Genomic DNA, 19880 nt, shown 5'->3' with positions numbered 1-19880 from the left:
GACAAAGTGCAGTTCTAAATATACGTTTAAATGAACAAACAAACAAACAAAAAAAAATAGTGAAGTAATGCTGTTTTGTTCCAACGCTGCAGCCTCAGTCCGACGCAACAGGCGTGGCCCGGGGAGGGCAGCCGAGGCGGCGCGGGCCTGGCACTGCCCCACCCCCACCCCCACCCCCCCCCCCCAGTGCCGCCGGGCAGCCGGGCAGGAGGAGGTGGGGGCAGCCCGGCTCGCGGCGCCCTCCCTGCTGCTCTGCCCAGCGGCAGCACAGGAAGCCTGGGTCCTCGTCGCTGAAAAAATAGACTCTGGAGAAAACCCTCCCTGTCCCGGGCCGCCGCGGACGAGCTGCGATGGCTTGCAGGGGCGGGGCGGGGCGGGCGACCCCGGCTCCCTTAGCCGGTCCTCGCGTGGCGTCACGTGTTGCTGGGGCTTTTAAAAGTTAGTCATTAAAAAACCTGTTGACTTTTCGGAGTATCAAGTCTTCTTATTGGTTTTAAATAGCTTATAACAAAAGTGTCCGTGGTAGAGCGTTCCGGCAAGCCCAGGGCTGCTGCCGGCGCGCACGGCCCGGCGGCTGGGAAGCCCGCTTGCGCACGGGAGCTGGGCCGGTAGAAAATTCTGCAGTGGGTTCCGAAAGTGTGTGGTTCCAAACACTCGCTTGGTTATAGGCACAGTAAGACGTTGTGCTGTGTGGCCGCGGGGCGGGCCCACCGGCGCGCAGAGCCCCCGAGCCCCGGGCCGGCGCGGGCCGCCCGCCCACCCGCTCCCTGCGGCGCCCGCCCCGCGGCGGCAGACGGTGGGGTCCGCTAGGGCTCGGGCTCGGCCGTGCTCTCCGCGGCCTCGGGGCGGGGCCGGGGCCACAGCTGCTCCCGCAGCTCCTTCACCACCTTCTCCAGGTGCTCCCGCGCCTCGCGCTCCCGCAGCAGGTCGGCGCGCAGCTGCTCGCGGTCCGCCTCCGCCTGCTGCAGCTTCACCTGCAGGTCCTCGATCTGAAAGGGACGGGGGCATCAGCGGACCCGCCTCTCGCCCCCGCCCCCCGCCCGGCCCCCTTCCTGCGTGGGAAATGCGGCCCGCAAGGGAGGCAGGGACAGGGGCCGGACAGCATGACCCGAGCGCAGACGCAGCACAGACACCCCCCCCCACCCCGGCGGGTGGGCAACGACCCGAACCCTAAGAGCTGCGGCCCGGGGGTGGGGGGAACCCTGCTGAACCCTAGGCCAGGCCCGAGGAGGGGGGCCGCAGGGCCCACCGCCCCCCTACCTGGGACTCCTGCCGGCCAGGACAGCCCGTCAGGCGGTGCAGAGACCCTCGGAGGTGCCCAGGGTGGGCAGCCCGCAGCCCCGGCCCCAGGACAAAAGAGTTGGGGCTGCTTGGGGTCCCCTGCACCCCTGGGGCCGGCTTGGAGCCGACTCCTCAAGCAAAATCCCCAAGGAAGGGCCCGGCCTGGAGGGAAGGAGCCACAAGGAACCCCCACACGGTGGCCCCGACAGACCAGAGGACCGCCTCTCCGGGGCGGACCAACGCCGGCAGCCCAGGGAAGGGCCCCCCTGGCCTCCTGAGCCGGCAGCGGGTCCCGCGGGTGCCGAGAGAGCACCGGCCGCTTCCCGCCCGGGGCCGGGGGCCGGGAGCCGCTCCGCAGCGGCAGCCGACGGGGGCGCGCTGGGGCCTCGCCGCCGGGCCCTGCCTCCTGGGGGGCGCCACAGACACCCGCCGCGAGGCCCCCGCCCGTACCTGGGCCGAGTACTTGGCGCGCAGGCGGCCGGCCTCGCAGCCCTTGTCGCACACCCGCACCTGGCGCGCCTGTTCCAGCTCCCGCTTGAGGCGCAGGCGGGACTCGTTGGCCTCCCGCATCTTCTTCTCGTTCTCCGCGCGCAGGCGCTCGATCTCCTTCCGCAGGTTGCGCTTGGCCTCCGTGGCCTCCCGCAGCTTCTCCTTCTTGGCGACGCGCAGAAACTCCAGCTCCTGGAGAGCGAGCGGCACACACAGTGGGCCGGGGGTCGGGGGACCGTCCCCTTGCTGCTCCGGCCCTCCCGTCCCCACGGGGTCCCAGCGCACTCCAGCCTGCGGTCTGAGCAGACAGCCGCGGCGGGTCCCACAGCCGCAGGGGTCCCTCCAGGCAGGGCCGCCCGATGCACAGCCGCGCTCCCCGGCGTGGGCAGGTGCACTCACGCCCCGACCCGGAACCAGGGAGAAGGCGTTCTGGGCGAGGGCCTGGCAGACACATCTGAAATCTGGGGCTCTCAGGACAGCCTGACTCAGCCGGGTGTGAGAGGAACCCCTGGGCGAAGCTGCCAGACGCCAGCCGTTCACGTGTGAACTCGGCGGGCGCCGGGGGGCCTCCTGCAGGGCCACAGAGCCCGAGGGTGAAGGCCCGCCCTCCCCGAGCCATGAGCTCTGCGGAGAATGGGCCCAGAGGACACGACAACCTGAGGACCTGGGGGCCGGGTGCTACCGAGGTGGGAGGCGGAGGCGGAGGCGGGCGGGGCCCAGACCCCCTCGGCCTGCAGTCCCCAGCGCACTGCGGAGTCAGCTCGGAGCCAGCGAGTGTGCGTAGGCCATGCGCTTGTGCCCCAACCAGAGCCACCTGGTCCTGCCGCCATGCTCGCCAGAGCAACTGCCGCATCCGCCTCCGACAGCCCGCGTGTGCACGAGGGACCCCGGAGGCCGCGGCCCACACTCATCCAGGAGGTGCAGCAGCCCTTGGCGCGCCACCTCCCGGGGCTTCTGGTGGAGAGCTGCCGGCCTGTGCTGCCCCAGAGGGACAGGCCAGCGCGGGCACGGGGGCGGAGCCTCACCTGGTGGAGGCCGCGCTTGGCCTGCAGGGCGGCGCTCAGCTTCTCCTCCTGCTTCACCCGCATCTTTACCACCTCGTGCAGGAACTTCTCTTTGGCTTCCTTGGTGTCCAGGCCGCCCTCCAGGGCCTGCCGCAGGTGCTCCAACTCGGCCTCCAGGCCGCCGCTCGTGGGGTCGGCAGGGGCCGAAGCCTCAGGGGCAGGCGGGACAGCGGGTGGGGCGTGCACGCCGGGGGAGCTCAGGTCCTTGGCGGAGCTGGATGAGGTGAGGGACGGGGAGGAGAGCGAGGACAGGGAGGAGGTGACTGCGGAAACACAGACGGAAGCCGAGGTCACCAGGGTGCTCGGCACGTGGCTGTGCGGCACTGTGCCCGGGGCAGGCAAGGACCCCGACTCACACGTACATTCCTCCCTGCTCTCTACTTCCACCTCGGCCTCCGAGTCCTTGTCATCCTCTGGGGCGGCCACAGCCACGGGCGCCGGCGTCTCTGGGGCTCCAGGGGGGTCCACGGTCAGCTTCCGCTTCCGTGGCTGGAGGCAGGTGGCCAGAGGCTCGGGGGCCCGGGAGACAACGGCGGTGCACGGTGGGCTGCTCACGACCTTCTGCTGAGCCGGTGGTGCCAGGGCCACGTTGGGGGCCACACCCGTTTCGAAGCTCTTGTAGGAGTAAAAGCTGCGGGGTATGGGGGGCGTTGGGGCCACAGGCATCTGCTCCCCACCCCAAGTCCCCCATCCCACATGGCCAGCACGTGAAAGCTCCTTATGGGACCCGCCCCCCTGGAGGGTGCGAAGGAGGAGATGCAAGCCAGTGGCTGTAGCCCGACCCTGTCTAAGGGACCAGCACGGTCGTGACTGCCTGTGGCCCCCCTCCCAGACTGTTTCCAGGCCCACGTGGCCCCATGTGCAGGCACTCACAGCAGGCCCACAGGAGCAGAGAGCCTCTGGGCCAGCACAAGGCAGCTTGCGGGTGGGAACAAACACAGCAGCACCCCGGGCCCTCCATTCCCCCTGCACTGAGCCACCAAAGGAGCACCCACAAGGGGGGAAGCCCATCCCGAGACACGCAGAGCAACAGCCTTTCTTGGATCTTGTCCACTTTGAGAAAGACCTTAGGCGGCTCCTGGCCCAGCAGGTGCTTATGGACACCCAGGTGGCAGAGCCCAAGCCCAGCCCCTGTGTCCTCGCTGCCTGCTGGCACAGAGCGCACTCACCTGTCACGGATCAGGGCCGGGAGGTGCGGGGAGAGCTCTTTGTCACTTGCGGACACCGCTGGGGACCAGGGTCGGAAAGCGGAGAGGCGCTGGCGAGGGTGAACACAGCCAAGGCTCTGCAGGAAGAGAGGCACCGGGCGTCAGAGGTCATCAGAGGCTGGGGTGCGGACCCCTGCGGCACCCCCCTTCCCTCCTCCGTCCCCTGCCCCGCACCACCTTGCTGGAGGAGCTGGCCAGGGTCCGCAGCCAGCCCGACTGTTTGTCCTTCTCAGAAGATGTGGGGAGCTGGGCGGAGGCGTCATCTGTCTTCCGGATGGAGGCGGGGGGCTCGGAGGAGACCTGTGAGAGACACAAAAGTTGTCGTTGGTGCCTCTAGCTCTGGCCAGGGTCTCCCAGCCAGCAGACTCGACCGTGCACAAGGTGTGAACAGTGACGTGCAGACCCGGACCCCAGCAAGGGACAAGTTGCATCCCCGCGTGCCCTGTGGGGCTGCCACGCTGGGACCTCACCCCACAGCTGCAGAAGGCTCAGGGGAGGGCGCCCAGGCTGAGCTCCGGGCAGGACCTCGAGGGGACAGTGCTCCCCTCCCACCACAGCCTTGTCTGCGCACTGCCGACTTGGTGCCCACACAGCTGACGGGAGCCTCAGACTCTGGCCTCTTGCTGCAGTCCTGCCTGGATGGGGAGGGGGGAGCCCAGCGGGCAGGCTCACTGGCCAAGTGTGGGGCCTTCCATTGGGGAGGGTCACCCAGGGCCCCAGAGTTCTGGGTTCTACCAAGCCGAACAGACAACTTGCTGTCAGCCGGAGTGGCCGTCTGGCAAGACCCCAGGAGAAAGGTGGGACAACCCTCCAGTGCGTGCCCACGGCTTCAGGACCGAGGCCACACTCATTTTCTCCTCACGCCTCGCAAAGCTGCCTCCAGCCTCCCAGGGGCCGCAGGTTGTGCGTCTGCCGGATGCGGTGGCCAGAGGGGCTTCCAGCACGGGTGTCAGGATGACACACGCCCCCATCCCGATGGCACAGGATCCCAAGGGGGACGGGGTCTCTGCCTGAAAAAACGGAGCCGTCTGTGGAAGACGGACAGTGCCCGCGCCCAGGGCAGCTGCGCCGGGGCCGCACGCAGCCAGCAGCCACCCGCCGGGGGCCGGGGGCCAACACGACAACACGCTGCTGCTCTCGCAGGTCTAGCCTCAGGGGAGAGCAGCACTGGGGGGCGCTCTGCGGGCAGTCGGCGAGCCTTGGAGGGGAGACCACTGATGGTGGGGAGGGGAGAAGGGCTCCTCCCACCTCCAGAACACTTAGAGAAGACACTGTGTCACAAACCTGGCCCCTCGGGGGGACACGGGCTTCCCGGGAGGGGGAAGAGGGCAGGGAGGCAAGTGGTCCATGGAGATGCTCCGCTTACCGGGGCCATCGTCACCAAGTACCAGGGACACAGGACCGGCGGGACCCTGGCCAGAGGGCCAAACCCAGCCCCTCACACTCCTGTATGCACGCATGTCCACGGGGCCCCCACCACCTGGCAGCCCTGCTCGGGGGACAAACACGTAGGGCGAGGGGGACTCCGGGGACACAGGCAGCCTCGGGCCCCAGGGAGGAAATACTAGGACCTCGGACCCTGTGCAGGGACGCACTGGCCTCTGTCCTCAGAGAGAAGCAGCTGCCGGAGGCCGGTGGCCCGAGGCCCACGCCGCGCTCTGGGGAGGTGCTCCCAAGCGGAGCCCCCAGACGACTGTGGACGGTCTGCTCAGACACAAAACAATCATCCAGGAAATAAAGACCCGTTTGTTGGTGCTTTTTAGGGGAAAGAGCCGCGGTGACGTCTGTCTGTGCGGCTTGGACACCTCCTGCCGCCTGCGAGCGGGGGGGCCGGGGCGGGCGACGGGCGGAGCTTCCTGTCGGAGCAGATAGGAAGCAGGGAGGAGAGGAAACAAGCCTAGTTCTCACCGAGAGAAAAGCCACAGGCTTGGCACCAGTGCCCGCAGGTTCTAGAAGCCTCAGGGAGACTCCTGGGGGGTGCATACGACGCGGACCATAGGGCCACCCCCCGCCCCGCCCCCACGGCCCCATCTGTCCACAGGAGCGAGGCAGGCAGGGCCGGACTCCCACTCAGGGCCCTGGCCTGCGAGCACCGAGCCCGGGAGCTCTGGAGAAAGGGCCTGAGCCTCCCCCGCCCCACCCACCCCCAAGCTTGTCAACCCTAGGATGGGGACGTGTCTTCAGGCAGGAAAAACCCCAAGAGCAGGACCTTCCATGAACGTGAGAAAGCAGCAGGAAGGGGCCAGAAGGGGGCCTCGCCAGGACAGAGACACGGGCCCCGAGGGACGGCTGCTGCTGCCTCTGCCCTGAGAGCCCCGGCAGCCTGGAAGGCCTCCTCCGTCCCTAGCAGGCCCACGTGAGCCCCCGCAATGGCCCACGGCGTCCCCATTCCACAAGAGGTCAGCGAGCAGGTAAGGACACTCACTTCTGGTTCCTGACCCTTCTCAAGGCCTCCAAGCCGGATCACAGGGGCCCACAACCCTCACAGACGGAGCAGGCGTCTGGGCCTGGGGCCTCAGCGGGGGCACCGAGACTGAGGCCCCGACCAGCCCACTCTCCGGAGCCTCGGGCTGAGCCTGCCGAGGGTCCCGCGGAGCGTGGACGGGCTCCCACGGCCGGCCACGGCACTGCCCGCGGACGCCTGCCCACAGGACTCCGGGCAGAGCACTGCCCCGCACGGGGCCGAGAGCACGCGCCAGGACACCCAAGTGTGCCCCCACGCAGCACACACGCAGCCACCAGGACCCCGGCCGACCACGGAGCAGCCGCCCGGCTGGGCGCGGCCGGCACGACATCCCCGTTGGCCTGCGGTGCGAGGCACCCAGGTGCCCACAGACAGGTGAACGGACAGAGAAGACGGGGTCTGCACGCGGGAGAACACCCCTCGGCCGTCAAAAAGAACGAAATGCTGCCACTTACACCCGCGTGCACGGACCCAGCGGTGTCGCACTAAGTGACGTCAGTCAGAGAAAGACAATGACCCTCTGATCTCACCCACACCGGAATCTAAGAAACCAAACAGAGGATCGCAGGGGAAGGGAGGGAAAAATAGAACCAGAGGAAAGCAGACAGGGGGACTCTTGACTCTCGGGAAAACAGGGCTGCTGGAGGGCGGGGCGGGGTGGCTGGGGCTGGGCAGGCCGGGAAGGAGCCCTGGGAGCCACTCCGGCCGATGCATCACTGACCTCGGCCTCTGAAACCAATAATGCGCTGCATGTTAAATAACTGAATTTAAATTAAAAAACACAACGTAACAAAACAAAACAAAAACTGTGGCCGCCAGGAGCTGAAGGGAGGTGGGAAAGGGAAGTTACTGCTGAATGGGTAGAGTTTCAGTTTGACAAGAACAAAACTCGACAGACGGACGGAAGCAAGGCTGCGGGATCGGGCGGGCGCTGCGCGGGTGCCCTGCTGTGTTGGAGATGGTAAGTGTTACCTTGTCTATGTTTTGCCACGATTTTTAAAACAAATGCTGTTTTTAAAAGAAAAAAAAGAGCTGCCATTAGAGCAGGCAGGCGCCCGGACCTCCGCAGCCGTGTGCGCCTCACACAGGACAGGACGCCCGGCGATGGGTCCCGCACACCCTGCCCAGGGGCCTCTGTAGGCCCACGAGGATTTGGGGGCGTCACCTCACAGTGACTTGACTACGTCCCTTCTGTCGGGCTGGGCTGTGGGGTCCATCCTGTCAGAGGCTCCAGCAGGCACAGGGGAGTGGGGCGCAGGACGGTGCTGGGGCAGCGCAGGGAGAGGCCGGGCAGACGACAAGGTCAGCAGCCACCAGGAGCTGGGGCAGCTTCTGGCATCAGCCCCAGGCCCTCATGCTCACAAACGCCATATTTCATTCCACGCCCGAGCCCCAAAAGCACAGAAGGACAGCATCTGCCAAGGCCCAGAAGCAGGGCAGGGCAGAAGGAGGGCTCCGGGCTCCGAGACCAGCGGCCCTTGGATTTCTGAGCCCCTTCCCCCACACTCTGCTGAGAACCCCACGTTCCAGCAGCAGGGCGGCAGGCCTGGGTGTGGGCCCTGCCCTGGCATCTGGGAGCCCCTAGAAGCAAGACTCCTGAGAGAGAAGCCACTGGCAGTACCCCACGTTTTCTCAGGGCATGAGCTCATTACCACCTGCCTCCCAAGACTGGCCTGGGGTGAACCCAGCATCGGTCCCCAGGGCCTGCCCTGCCCCCTTTCCTGTGCACCACCCCGGACATCTTCAAAGACAAAGAGCAACTGTACATGGGGGACAGAGCGGAGGGAGAGAAGACGTTCCAGATGCCGCCGGCACCGGCCTGAAGCCCGAGAGCACAGCCGCGGTCCGAGCGGTGCCCTGGCCGCCACAGCAGACACAACCCTTGGCTCGGGGCCCGATTCTGCGGGGACACCGGCCGTGAAGAGGGCCAGCTCCCACCCAACTGCCAGGACAGCCAGAGGCCAGCGGGGCACAGCCATGTGCCACGCATCCAGACGGCCCAGGGTAGGGACAGCCAACCACGAGGACAGACCGCACCCACAGAGCCCAGGTCGAGAGAGCAAGGCCGGGCCAGTGTGCACCGCGCGTGAACGGACGTGCCCGGCCCCCGCGCGCACACACAGCCAGCGCTACCAGGGCTGCGGCGCCAGAACCGAGCTCATGCGGGCGGTACGGGCCCTGAGCTGCTGACCCGCAGGAGAAAGACGTCCCTCTTTGTCCGTCGGAATCAAGTCACCTTCCCCACCCAGGTCCACGGACCCCAAACTTTAGCTATGCGCACTTGGGGGATATGGGGCCTTCGGCTGAGGATGGGATTGTGACGGTCCGAAGACTCTGCCTGTCAGGAGAACCAGGGCCACAGACGCTGAGAATCAGACCCGCGGCCCCGGTGTGCACACGGGGAGCCAGTGTCCAACAAACACGGCTGTGGAGGGCCGGCCAGCAGCCTCAGCAGGCCCCCGGCTCCCTCCGCCTTCTCTGAGACGCCCCCAGGGGGTGCTTCTCTCCCCGTCCCCTGTCTGGACATCGCTGGCATGTGGTGCCCGGCTAGGGCACACTCGGAGCTCAGCTGTGTGGGTCGCTCTCAGCCACAAAGGCCACAGGCACCAGAGAGTGCACGTACAACCGCCCCTCCCGGAGCAGATGGGAACTGCGTTGGTTTTGTTTTCCTATTCCACTAAGGTGCCCCACCCACTCTGGCCCCGTGGACCAAGGCCAAGGACACACGCTACCCCCAGTGCCACATGGCGGGGCTACATCCACCGCCACCCAAGTCCCTCTGACCCAACAGCGCTGGGCACCGAGGACGAAGGAACAGGAGAGTGTGTCTGCCCAGCAGACACCTGGGCGTTGAATGTGGAGTGCGGCCCTGGGCAGAAGACCAGCCTCCTCACTGTGGCCAGCCACCGTGCGGACGTCCGTGTGCCCAGAGCTTCAGATCCCCACCCACGGCTGATAAAGCCGGGGGGCGGGGTGGGGGGGCATCTCGCCAGAGGAAAAGACTCCCGGGTCCCAGAGCCTGCATCAGCTGAGCCGGAGCCGGGAGCCAGGGAGGCACCGGGCAGCGATCCGCCTCCTCCCGCAACGGCAGGCCCAGGCGAGGGTCCGGAAGAACCCCTGTGGCGAGAAGGCCTCCCGGGTGGCGTGAGCTCAAGCAGCAGTGGCCCGGTCTGGGTGGGCCCTCAGGCCCGGGCACAAGCTGACGACAACAGTCACAGGCCTCAGCCGAATGCCAGGGCAGAGAACATCAGCAAGAACCACTCGAGGCCCTCTCCTGCCCAATGTACAGGTGGTCTGGGGCTGAATTCTGGTCAGTTCCTCGGGGATCAGGAAAGAGAATTTGGAGGTCACAGGTGGGACAAAGAGCTGAATCCCAGGAACCCCAGCTCACTGGCGGCCAGACCTCTGCCAAGGGTCCCAGGTGGACAAAGGACCAATGCCCAGACCCAGGAGAGGCTCCCCAGGGCTCAGGAGCACACGCGCCCCTTTCAGACGCCACGGTGGGGATGGACTTAGCAGATCCCGTAACCATGCGGGGCTCTGGACCACACCCAGACGGTCTGTGGCTCGCAGCTCAGCAGGCGTGGCCACGGGTGATCCCAAACAGGCTGAGCCTGGTCTATAGGTCTCCACTGACCACTGACCGCAGGCTGACCGCTCGGTGCTCGGGGGGCCGAGAGCCTGGCAGCAGGGCCCCTCCTTGCTGTGCCCTCAGCCCCAGTCCCTCACAGGCCATGAAGGGAAGCCACAGAGAGGCCGCCCAGGACAGTGGGAGCAGACCCCACCACTTTGTCCACTGGGGGCTCCCAAGGCAGGGGCAGTCCCTCTGGGCAGGGCCCAGCGGCTGGCCCTCCCTCAGTCTCGGCTCTCCACACTGTGCTCACCAACCCAGCTGTTAATGCCTAGTTACTAATTAATTACTAATTAGATGCCAAACAACAGGTCCTGGACCAAAGCCCCTTTCCCTCTCACCGCCGGTGTGGTGCTGATGGTCCCCGCTTCGAACCTCCCCGACACAGGGGTCTGAGCCAAACTTTACGGAGAGAGTTTGTATACCCCAAATCAAAACAAAACACCGCCCCATGCCAGCCTCCACCCCCGCCCAGTGTCCCCCAAGGGGTCCTGCTGTCCTGGAGCAGGAGGGGCCAGGCCCCACCCCTGCGGCCTTCACATGCTCTTGGTCTCAGGAGATTCGAGCAGCTCCTACAAGATCTGGGTCAGCCACGTGGCTTGGTCCAAGACACCAGCTGGTTGGCGCCGGAGGGATCCCTAGTCTGTCACCCTAAGGGGAGGAGGGCTGAGGGGCTCCCCGGAGCCCTGGAAGGCCACGGTCACACTCCCAGCAGTGTATTTGGGTCAGGGAGGCCACCTCAGCCCCGGACAGAGCAGCAGCATCTGCACCTGAGCCCCGAGGCCCCGCCTTGAGGGTGGAGCTTCCCAGCCACACCTACAGGGAGGGCAGTCCCAGGCAGCAGGGGGGCTGCGGGCACCCTCAGGGGCCCATGGTGCTGGCAGGCAGGGCTCTGCACGGAGATGGCAGAGGGTCCCCAGAAACAAGGCCTAGACACCAAGGAGGCCGCAGCCAGATGGTGGAAAAGGCAGCCCCGGAAAAGGAGGCCTCGGCACACGCCAGTGCCATGGCGGCTGGGGGGACTCCCGCTTGCTTTCTTACTTATCAGCGCCCACAGGGCCCCCTTCCGTGGGCGGGCGCAGAGAACACCGGAAGGAGCCAAACCCATGCCCAAGACGCAGCTGCCTGGCCCGCAGGCGGCCCGACACCGAGGCCGACGGCTCAGACCCCAAACGGCCTCCCTGGTAACGAGGCCCAGCGCGAGAGTCCGATGACAGAACACCTGGCGAAGTGGCCGCCCGGCCAACACATGTCCCACCTCTGCCCAGGCCACCGCCACAGCCACATCAGAGGTGCCACATCTCGGCCCAGGAATGAAGGCGATGCCTCACCCCACGAGGGCACCTCATCCTGCTCCAGAGCAACTCAGCTCGCGGAGCACAGCACGGTGGCCCCACACCGGCCACCGGGTAAGGACGGCACTGGCGTCCGTCCCCGCAGGACCTGGCGTGTGCGCAAAGCCAGGGCTGGCTGCGGAGCCCCGGCGGGCGGCACGGCTATGTCCAGGACAGACGCCCATCAGGAAGGCAGTCAGGTCCCGGGAGGCTCGCCAGCCCCTCCAGGACAGTGGCCCCCATTCTGCACACCTGAACAGCACAGAGCAGGCCCAAGCTCCAAGACAGTAGCCTGAGGGGCCACGTCCCAACCTCCTGGGTATGCCAAGGGCCCCCCACCCCGGGGAGCTCACACCAAGCTGGGGGTACGTGCTCTACCGCAGAGCCCCACGGCCCCGGCCTGCCAAGGCCGCGCCGCGCCGTCCGCCAGCCCTCCCGGCCCCGAACCGCGTTGGTCGGCGCGGCCAGCCCAGCAGTCGAGACGGTTCTGTGCTAGGAGCCAGGGAGAGCGTTTCATCAAACACCCAGAGCTGTTGCGACATCAGGGCAAGGACTTCGGTGAAATGGCTGGGCTGAGTGAGGAGACGGCACCTGTGTGTTCCGCAGAGGCTGAAGCCTGGGCGTGAGGTCACTGGCCCCTGCGTGCACTAGCGACCTCCTCCAGGAGGCCAACAGGACAGACCAGCGCTGCCGGAGGAGTGGGATCACCCACGCACACCTGCATTCTTCAAATGTTAAGAACGGCCACCGGGAGGGCCACAGCCTGTGCAGACCCTCCCGAGGGCCAGGAGTCCCAGGCAAACGTGGCGAGGGTCGTGGGAGATCCTGTGGCCGGGCCGGCCCCTCTCCGAGCCCCTACTCCAGCGCTGCTCCCACCCCTGGCTTGTTTCCCCCAGGGCCGGAGAGTGGCTGTGTGAAGGGAGGCGGCCCCAGCCTCGCGTGCGCCGGGAGGACCAGCACTCGGGTGGGGAGGCCCCTCAGGCCTGCTGGGGCAAACACTGCTCGCAGGCGCCTTCCCTACCAACACATGCTTCCTTACGCCGTCGCCGAGCAAACGCGAACATGGTGTCCGCAGGGCTGCGGCCGCCCCTGCCCACGGGCTTCCTGCGGAACCACGGCCACCGCCACCGCCAAGCGCCAACACGAGCAGCGGGCAGTAGAGGGGGTGCGGGAAGTCCAAGTCGAGGTTTTCCTGTGGTTCGGAGGGGCCACCGCGACCGAGACAACCACGGGCCGGGAGGAACGTGCAGATGCGGCGTCAGCTGGGGGACCCGCGTCGCGCAAGCCAACACACCCCTGCTATGACGGGGCGCGAGGGGCCCGCAGCTCCCCAGAAGCCACGCCCCCGGCAGCAGGGAAACCCACCTCAAAACCACCGCCAGAGACCACTTCACACCCACCGGGATGGCTGTGATCCGACAAGAATCACACAAGCACCCCGGACGGAGGCGGGGTGGGGGTGGGGGGCAGGGAATGTTCCAGTCTGGCCCCATGCCGGACCACGGGATGCCCTGGTCTAAGCTGCGGGGTGAGTGGCGGCGAGGACTCCACAACGGGCGGGGACTGGCCTGGCCCAGACCCCGGCCTGCTCCCACCGCGCCACGACCTGGTGCCAAGACACTGACCAGCAGCGCAGGGGGGGACTGAGCCACCCGGAGTGCAGGCAGCCCTCGGGAGGGGAGGACAGTGCGAGGGGCAGCTGGCTCAGGGGAGATGGGGGGAAATGGGCTCCCGGCAGCCGCTCCATGCCAGGAGAGGGACAGGCATCCTACGTCCGCTCTGGGCAAGGCCCCAGTTCCCAGCTGGGCAGCCCGGGCGATTCCAGGCTGAGGCCGAGGCTCTGGCCAAGGCTGGAGTGGGGGTAGCCGTGTGTACATCCAGGGGCTCAGGGCAGGGGGGCATCTGTGTGGTTCCTGAGGCCCACCTGGTCCCCACCTCCCAAAGTCCTATGGTCCAGTGTCCTGGGCAGTGGCTCTTTCGACCTGGCGCCAGCTCACAGATGGGGGCACACAGGGCTGCTGGAGGCCGCCGCATACCGCGTGGGGCACGCCCCTGCACTGACCTGAGATCCCAACTCTCAAGCTGTGGGGTCAGCATCCGGGCCCCTCCCTGCCCCCACCAATACCCATGCCCTGACACTCTCTTGTCCGGTCCCTGACCCTGGCTTCCCGGAGACCCAGATCCCTGGGGCTGGCACCTAGGGGGACCTGGGCGGGGGCGGGGGGTGTCCCCATCACTGTCTTATGAACCACTGAGAAGACAAAGCAGCCCCTGCCCAGCAGGAGGACCAGCCTGTGCCCCCCCAGACTGAGGCCTTGGAAAGACAAGTGGCAGAAGTTCTCGCAAATCAGCAACATTGTGTCTGAGCACAAGAGAGTGCTTTCAGCGGGGGATATGCCCCAGGAAAACCACATCTAGGGGTCTGAAGACATGCGTCCATTTCCGAACTTAGAGACTCAACTAAGCAGTTCTTCCTCATGGTTTGGCAGATTCTAACGGAATCCAACCACTAAGTGATATGTCCAAGTTAGAAGCTCGCTGCAGGTTTAGAATGGGGCAGGCAGGACCCAGCATTTAGGCTGCTCACAGGTTCCAGGCGACCCGGGACCTTTGGTCACATCATCCTCCCTGAGACGGCCATGGCCTGGGGGCGTGAACCTGTGGGTCTCATCCCCCAGAGCAAAGACGGCAAGCTTAAGTCTGGGACTCTGCAGAGCGCACAGGGAAGGGCCAGCAGCCGTGCTGGGGTGCCGGGCATCTCTCTGTGACCCTCGAAGAGAGGGCCCTACGGTCCAAGTGTTCATGTGCTGATTTCACTCCGAGTGGGTCGGCAGGAAACAACTAAGACCACAAATTCAGGGATGAAAACGTTTTCCAGAAATGTCATCAGGCCTTCCAAGCAGCCTACCCTGTGATGCTGTCAGGCCTGATTCCTGACGAACAGGTAGGGGTGGGGGGTGCCTGCCACGTCTGCTGCTCACCCCGTGGTGCCAGGCCTCCTCTTCCACAACCACTGCAAACATCAGAGGGGACGCTCCAACACCCCCCCAAAAGCTGAGCTCGGGAGGAAAAGCCCAAGGGCCCAAGGCCGAAGCTGAGGAAAACCACGTGACAGGCCCGCCATGACCAGCAGGGGGCAAGGACCCCTGCGCCCAACCCCAGGGACACAGGGACCCTGTAACCACAGGGCCCCATGGACCTCCACGAGCCCCAAATGGAAGCTGAGAGGAGCAGAGTCCGGGGGCCGCACCACACGACCCCCCCCAGGCCCTGCGCGCAGGCCGCGGGCCGGGCCGCACCGCCTCGTCCACAGAGCAACGGGTAGAAATGCTAAAACAGACCGAGCTCAAAATGAGTAAACATATACAGAAAAAAATGTGAAAAGAATAAGACATCAAAAAAGATCACGCAGATTGGGAAAAAGCAGACCTTTCCAGAATAAAAGCAGTTCTCAGGGAAATTATTCAAACGCAGCGCAGAGGAAGACAGGACGAACCGTGAGAGGGTAACAGACGAGCAAGAGCAGAGGAGGCGCTCCAGAAGGAGAGAGCGGGGACACGGGGCCGAGGGCCTTCTGGACTGGGTGAGAGGCCAGCCTTCAGGTTTCAGAGATGAGGCCGAGGAGGGACCAGAATGGCAGCTTGACCTTTCAGGTGCCCGGTCGACGCCGTCACACCATGCTGCTCACACGGACACATTCGAGGGCGCGCCTGTTTCTCGGCCACGAATCCTCAGCTTCGGTGTCAGACGGAGCAAATCCGCACGGACGTGGGGCCCGCAGCAGGCGCCGGGCCGGAGCGCTCCGGAAGGCTGGTCCCACACGGGCAGCGGGGGCTTCCGTCCTGCCAGCCCGGACCGGGTCTGCGCGTCCTTGAGCACAAGGCTGCGGGACCATGTGGGGGAGCAGAGCCCAGGCGGCTTGAACACCGCCCCCTCCCCCAGCTGTGCGCGCTAGGCCCCGGCCACGGCAGGCAGGGGCCGCTCCCGGGGCAGGGAGTCCGGGCAGAAAGAAACAAACGGCGTCCTCGTCCCCATCCCGACTGCGAGTCTGTGCAGCGCCAGCAGGGGCAGGGACTCCAGTCCCCAGTGTCTCTCTAACTGGGGATGCTGGGTGCTGGGGGCGGGAGTCCACCTGTCTCCTACAGGCAAACTCGAAACCCCCACCGCAAAGCCACCCTAAACCAGCCCAAGACCTGCATTACGGACCGTTCCTGAAGATTTTACAGTTCTAGAAACGGCACAGCTATTTTTATAAGTACCATTAATATTTTCCACAGGATAATTCACGTTTCATGTTATGCTTAAATTAACCTATTTCTGATGACTGTGGTTCAGAGGAAGCAGATTAAATTTGCAAGACAACTCCAAACCCCAAAATGAAGTGAAAATAGCAATTTTAAAGATCCACCTTAATCTTTAAAAAAAATTTAAGTAGGTCATCCGTTCAGTTACTTGCTCACTGCTGAGAGGAAGTCGAGTCTCCTCTGAGGACAGCCCGTCAGGGACTGCGGGGTCTCGTGCCTCCTAGCCCAAGAATCAGACCTCATGAGAGGCCAGCAATGCTCCCAAGCCAGGGCCCGGACACTCTCGGCTCGAGGTGGCACCTTCCCTCCCCCAGGACCTCCAGACCTGGGCCAACCCAGGCCTGAACACCAGGGCGGCAGGACACTTTGGGCTCGAGCTCCCAGAAGGAGAAGGCCCCTGGCGCTGGAGGCACCCCTGGGCGCGGAGGTCCCCTCCCCTCCCGTCTGTCGAAACACAAAGAAGCCCTGGCAAACGCAGAGGCTGGGAGGGAGAGGGCTGGGGCGGCCCACCCCCCACCCTTCTGCAGACTCACAAACATGACTCCTGTGGCCCCGCCACCCTCATGAGGGGAGGGAGACGCTCACCTCCACTGGGCCAGGGGGTCTGGGGCCCCGATCAGAGGGTCCACTGGACCCAAGACTGAGAGCGGGTTTCGATGCAGACACTGGGTGTCTGCTCTGACCCTGTCCCATGGACTCGCCAGCAGCCCTCCGGGTACCCCGGTGTCCTGTGCCCCTGTAAAACCTCACTTTTAGCATCAGGAAATGTGTGGGAAGTCCCCAAAGGGACGCGGTGGGGTGGAACAGGACCCTCCCCTTCTTCGACAGTCACCAGAAAGTAACTGCGAAAAGCGTGAAAACAAGGAAACAGAACCCCAAGGACAATGAAGCTGTCTGAAAGTCGGTGGGAGTCTTGTGCTCTGGAGAAGTGGGGAGCAGAAGGCTCCCCGGTTGCCTGGCTCTCACGGCTCGCCCCAGCCCCAGCCAGAGACGACAGCCGCGCCTTCCCCCGACCGGTGTCAGAGCCACCGCTGCGCAGGAGCGAGGGCCTCTGTGGTTCCACTCTGGACAGCTGGCCGGCCGAGGACCGGACAGCAGGCCCTCGCCCCACGAAGTCCCCTCTGAAAGGACGGCCACCCCTCCTCCCCCACAAGCCTCCACAAGGAGAACCGGCCACTGACTGGTAATGTTCCTGCGGACGCCCCAGCCGACCATGACACCTGTCGCCCCGGGCCAGGCTCCCCCTCTGACGCACAAGCCAGAGCCTGGAGTTTCCGCTCATCTCGAGCAGAAATACACGGCACACGGCGCTCAGAGCGAGGCACCAGGCAGCGGCCACCTGCTTCCCACCCCCCCGACCCCCGCCACCCCCTGCCCTCGCCTCCTGCGCCTGCCCTCAGGAGGTGCCCGCCTCCTCCCCACTCTATAGGGTCTCCAGCGCCTCCCACAGGGACAGAGCCTGCCAGCGTGTCCCAGTGACCACCCGCCCTTCGGGAATCTATACACCCTGCTGACGGTGGGGACCCCAGGAAGCCCCTCAGCTGCCCTCCTCGAACCTCCAGGTCCCTCCCACACGCCCCCATCCCCGACCTTGTGCTCAGAGTAAGGACAAGGACCGGAACTCGTGCGGTCTCACGCACGCGTGCGTGTGGGCATGTGCGTGTGACCGGTCGCCTGTCAGAGGTGGAAGGCCTCAGGGAAGAGGCACCGGGTGAGGGGGTACTTTGGAAGTCGATACGGGGTGTGGGGAGACATGGTCTGAAATGAGGGGAGTCCTGTCAGCTCTGCCCCAACCCCAGGGGCCCAGGGGGTCTTTCACTAAGCCAAGTGTCCAAAGTAACTTCTTTTGTACCACAGATCCAGTGGGCACGGCAGGGGCGGGGTCGCGGGTGGCCCTGGGAAGAGAGACCTCCCCACTCCCCTCCCAGAATGCCAGCCCGCCGGGACCTAGGCCTCCTGCCTCTGGCCGCCTTCCAGTAAAAGGCCTTCCCACTCCTTGAAACTCCCCGTCCACTGCCAGCCCCACGTCTGGGACGCGGGTGCAGCCCCGGAGCCTTGGCCAGGGCACAGCAGAGGCGTTCTGGCTCAGAGGAAGGAACCAGCAGGCAGCAGGCAGACAGGACCACGAGAGGCGGCAGAGCGCTGTGCAGCATCCTACCCCCGGGGACCCTGACCCCACACAAGGCTTGTGTCACCGGCCACACACCTCTCTGGGGGCCGCCACACCCCATCACCCTTTCCTGAAGCAGGAGCAGCTGGGACCAGAGAGCCGCAAGCCCAAGCCTGCCGAGCCTCCTTGCAAAGAAGCCTCCCATCCGCTCAGCCCTTCTTCCCACGCACAAAGGCTCCAAGGCCCAGCGCCCCCAATGAATGATGCATAACAGCTCAGCTGTGACAGCGCCGCGGGAGGGCCGGCGCGGGGGCCCAGGACGGGGAGAAGGAGGAGGAGGAGAAGCCTGGCGGCTGGCATCCTGGAGGAGGCAGCAGAGGAACCCCAGCGCGCCAGGGCCACCGGCATCCACGTGTGTGTGACACAGGTGCACAGGGTGCCTGGAGTCTGGGGGAACCTGAAGGACCAAGAGCTCCAAACTCGAGCCCTCTGGGTCCCAGAGCCTGGCTGGTTATCACAGGAGTCCCGAGGGCCCTGCTGTGGCCTCGACCCCATCAAAGCCCAGAAGAGCGGCTGCTGGCCCCAGCGATGGTGGGGAAGGCCCTCGGGGAGAGCTGGAAGACCACAGGGCCCAGCCCATGCCTTCCGCTCTGAGCTCCCTGGGAGACGCACAAGGGCAACGGCGGCCTTCGGGCTCCCCCCACCCAGACCTCCCCTTCAGGCAATCCACCCTACAGAACCACCAAGAACGGAGGCTTCCAAAAAGGTAGCGGGAGAGAGCGGTGAGGCATCTCCGCTCATCTCAGCTGGCCCCGAGGAGGAGGCCGGCAGCCCACACCCCCGCAGGCCAGAGGCCCCTCCTGGAGCCGGCCGCGCGCGGACCAGCATCCCACCCACCTCTGCGGCACAGGGCCCAGGCTGCCCACACTGGGACATTCCCGCTCCTCCCGGGCCAGGGAACTTTTCCTGCAAAGGACCAACACTTTCCAGTCTTCAGAATCGAAATAAAAATATCGCCAAGCGGCGTCCATTCGTGACAGGCCACGCAATCTGTCTCCACACAGAACGGGAAAGCGTGCCAGGCCCCCCAGAGCCCAAGACTCGCGCGAGGAGCCGAGAAACCCCTGTAGCCATCTGAGCCCCGAGGCTAGGAAAGGGCGTGTGAGGAGCCCTGCCTTCTGGGCGCTCGCAAGCTGGGCCTCAGCTCACTGACTTTTTCATCTAAAAGGAAGGGACTCCCCAGGCTGGCTCCGTGGGTGTGCCGTGTGTGCAGCAGGCTCAACGCTCTGCCGTCGCCGTCCCAGAATTCTTGACAATCTCATCTTCGAGAAAACGTTACTTGTAAGTGACGCTGAAGGACTATGGGGCGCGCGCGGAGCCAGAGACTCGAGGAAGGTAAAGGGGAGCAGGGAGGCCCCAGAGCCAGCCGGCTGCCCCCACCCCCGCAGGCCGAGGCTCCCCGGCCGCACAGCCAGGGCCCAGGTGAGCGCTCTGCCCAGCTGAACGTGTGCGGTTCCGTCAGCCTGCTCCCCCCGCCCCCACGGGGAGGGGACGCGCCGCAGGAAGTGACCGAGGAACAGCCGAGTCAGCTCTGTGCCGTGTTTCCACTGTTCTGGGTAAGGAGGAAACACAGACGCGTGTTGGAGGCGCAAAACGCAAACTGTGTGACTCCAGTGAGCCTGCATCCGAACTCGAGGCTCCTGCATTTGCTTGATATAGACATGAACAGGACAATCTAGGGCAGGAACTTAAATTTTCTATTTTTTCTTACTCAAAATGCCATTAAATAGCAATAAAAACCATCATGACAAGTTGAAGGACCGCGAGAAAGAGAAACATCTGCATTTCAGTGGCTGTCGACTTTCCTCCTGCTTCCCAGACCCAGGGCCCGGCACATGCCTTGACCTCAGCCCCGGCCACACGTGGTCCCAGAGGAACCTGGGCAAAATCTTCCCACAGAGGGCAGACTCCAGCTGACCTGCGGCACCTTGAGAG

General features: G+C 65.3%; 1 protein-coding gene across 3 annotated transcripts in view; it reads right to left on the bottom strand.

Annotated features, from left to right (window-relative positions):
• Positions 1 to 209: 209 nt before the first annotated feature.
• Positions 210 to 19880, bottom strand: part of SKI (SKI proto-oncogene) — a 63805-nt gene continuing 44134 nt past the window's right edge. Inside the window, exons 2-7 of one of the 3 annotated variants that reach the window (XM_044236955.1) lie at positions 4220 to 4342; positions 4004 to 4119; positions 3191 to 3465; positions 2796 to 3097; positions 1732 to 1962; positions 210 to 989 (exon numbers count right to left, since the gene is read on the bottom strand). In XM_044236955.1, the coding sequence (XP_044092890.1) occupies positions 807 to 989; positions 1732 to 1962; positions 2796 to 3097; positions 3191 to 3465; positions 4004 to 4119; positions 4220 to 4342 (1230 nt within the window). In that variant the 3' untranslated portion in view covers positions 210 to 806. The remainder of the gene's footprint in view (positions 990 to 1731; positions 1963 to 2795; positions 3098 to 3190; positions 3466 to 4003; positions 4120 to 4219; positions 4343 to 19880) is intronic. The other 2 variants (XM_044236957.1, XM_044236956.1) reach the window with 2 other exon arrangements.

This window comes from Neovison vison, chromosome 2 (genome assembly GCF_020171115.1).
Source record: "Neovison vison isolate M4711 chromosome 2, ASM_NN_V1, whole genome shotgun sequence".
In the NCBI taxonomy this organism is placed as follows: domain Eukaryota; kingdom Metazoa; phylum Chordata; class Mammalia; order Carnivora; family Mustelidae; genus Neogale; species Neogale vison.
Note: the sequence above shows the minus strand (reverse complement) of the source record. Positions and strands in the feature narration are given on the sequence as shown.